Source organism: Talpa occidentalis, unplaced genomic scaffold (genome assembly GCF_014898055.3).
Source record: "Talpa occidentalis isolate TD23 unplaced genomic scaffold, MPIMG_talOcc4v2.1 talOcc4.13, whole genome shotgun sequence".
NCBI classification, from domain to species: Eukaryota; Metazoa; Chordata; class Mammalia; order Eulipotyphla; family Talpidae; genus Talpa; species Talpa occidentalis.
Window position 1 is genome coordinate 69796956 of NW_023601322.1, and position 2655 is coordinate 69799610.

Here is a 2655-nt window from a genome sequence, read left to right on the forward strand (position 1 = left end):
AAATAAATATTTGAAATAACCCACTGTAATTTTCTAGCACTTAATATATGTTCAAAGACCTGACAGAGTCAGTATATATCTTATTAAAATATTTGGTTACCTCTAGTTATCTATAACGATTATTGATAAGTTAGCATCATGTAATCTGTCACTAGCAAAATCCATAAAAAATAGAATTTTTTTTATTACAAAGCAATTTTTTATCTGAACTTATATTTGGTAATGTGTCTCATACTAGAACAGCATGTGGGACTTTATTTTTCCAGATAATCCCTAGGACATTACAGATTTTATTTTCTTCTCTAGGAATGCCCAGAAAGAGGATCGTGTTCCAGTGCTTGAGGAATACAGGGAGTACAAGAAAATTAAAGCCAAGCTTAGGCTTCTTGAAGTTCTTATCAGCAAACAAGATTCTTCAAAATCCATATAAAACATCATAAAATCAGTTGTATTCCCTGAAGCTATCATCGTGTGTACTTGGCCTGGTACTTGATTTCATTTTGTCAGGCACTCAGAGAGTCTCATTTTGTACTTGGTTGTGGTGCCACTAGAGAAATGACAGGAGGGTAAGTAGACCCTCTCTAGGAAGCACGATGTTCCATATTAACCACAGACAGTCCTCTCCACCTTTAGCAAACATGCAGTTTTCTTCATTGTTTTGTACTACAGATACATCCTAATAGCAAAAGACTAGTATTTTATCCTTTCAACTTCAAGAACTTTGGAAATACAAGCTTTTTGTTAATACCAACTTTATTTTTTTTCATCACTGAAGAAAATTGAGAGGAAAAATTTCACATTGAATTCTTCAGTTGCCTTTTTCTTACAGAATGACTGAAAATTTGAAAGAAAAGCCTATAAATGTGCACATATGCAACTGTGTTCTGTGTTTTCCTGAAAAACCAAAATCAACTGAATTTTCAAGTCCTACTGTGGAATACCTTTCTGTTTAATTTCTAGAGTGACACTTTCTCACAGGTAGTATGTTAGCAAAATTTCGCAATTCAGTGGTCACATAGCTCCTGGATGAAGATAACAGTGGGTAGACCAAGAAGTGACCTTGTTTATCAGTATAGGGAAAACACACATCATACATCACACACAGAACTGAACCATATCACATGCTGCCTATGGGACTTAAGTTACTGTTTGTTTCCTCAGTTACTGTTTATCAGCTGGTGGTGATGTGATTTTTCTGGATCAGATCCTGCATTTTTTTTCTCCCTTCCCATCTCCAGATAATGTGACAATATAGCCATGTCAGTATGTAGGAACTCTGATGGTGCTTAGATTTGTATGTTCAATCAGATGGCTTAAATTGGCAAAAGAATCATTATGCCTGAAGTAAATCTATTCCTAACAAGGGCTCTACCACTGCATGTTTACTTGTACCTTCAGGGGATGGCATCATTTTTTTCTCTTTTAATCACCAGAATCCATAAAGAAAACATCCTCTAAACGGACCATCTTTTTGAACAGTCACGTGCTTAAAGAGGCTGACTGACTGCAAGATGTGTAGTGGTGTGCCCACTGTCATATACTCTAAGCTTATCTTTTTTCCTTTGGCTTTGCATGGCTTTTCTTCAGGCAGTGGTATTATTCTGCTAATCATTTTCACAGAATGGTGTCTTTGTTTATACTAATGCATAACAGTCATTAACAACATATTCCAGTCAGGCTTAACTTCAAGTGTTAATTTTTGTTCCTGGTGCTTTTTTGAATTGATGAGTGTCTCACTTTGTGTCCATGATTTGCATGCGATGTCATGCATGATTTTCTTACTAGCTGATATTAACAGTTTGTTCCATACAAAAATGGACTTTTGCAACATCCTTTAGTAAGGTGAGGGAAGCATGTACCTCAGATTTTTGGCCCTATTACATTCCTAGTAAGCACATGAAGTAGCTTGATAATAAGTAGTATTTCTAGTAATTCACATTTCACCTGTGTGTGCAATGCCATTTTTTGGGGGGGGGGGGGAGGGAATATTCATTGGTAGTGAACTTTAGTTGGGGAATAAAAAAAAGCACTAAATCCATCCCTTTTGTGTGGTTTCCTTTGATACAACTAGGTTATTCATAATGTATACCTAGAAAAGTGATATTGAAAATGCCAAAAGATGTATCGCTTTCATTTGAATCCATCATACAGTGTACATTTGATTTCAGTCTCCACACAGGAGTCTGTCCAAACATCTAATGTGCACTGTATATTGTTTTATATGAATGTTTTATTTTATATACCACATGCAAAAATGTCCATATGCACTATTTAAATGTTTTAAATAATATATTCCTTCTTTATAATGCTAAATCTATATGAGTACCATATTTTTATAAGTCAGTGGCCTGCCTGGTATCATTTTAGAATTAACAGCTGCTTCATGATGTTGGTTATTCACAGTTAATGTCTGGCTGCGAGTAGAACAGATAAAAGTGGCATGGCAGCACTTACGCTATGTGACGGTATTGTGTGTCATAGTTGAGCAGTAGTTGGTAGAATTAGGCAGTTTGTAATAGTTTTCCTCTGGTACAAGTAAAAACTGTATATCTATATACAAGTAATATATAGATATATATGACCACGTGTAATTGCATTGCTGTGTCTGGCACTTCATTGTATAGACTTTTGTAATAAAAGAACTTTAATGTTCTA

General features: G+C 35.1%; 1 protein-coding gene across 16 annotated transcripts in view; it reads left to right on the forward strand.

Moving 5' to 3' along the window:
• Nucleotides 1-2037, forward strand: part of FAM13B (family with sequence similarity 13 member B) — a 90156-nt gene extending 88119 nt beyond the window's left edge. For all 16 annotated transcript variants that reach the window (XM_054694353.1, XM_037509233.2, XM_037509234.2 and 13 more), the window contains one exon: nucleotides 307-2037. In XM_054694353.1, coding sequence (XP_054550328.1) covers nucleotides 307-430 — 124 coding nt within the window. In that variant the 3' untranslated portion in view covers nucleotides 431-2037. The remainder of the gene's footprint in view (nucleotides 1-306) is intronic.
• Nucleotides 2038-2655: the final 618 nt, after the last annotated feature.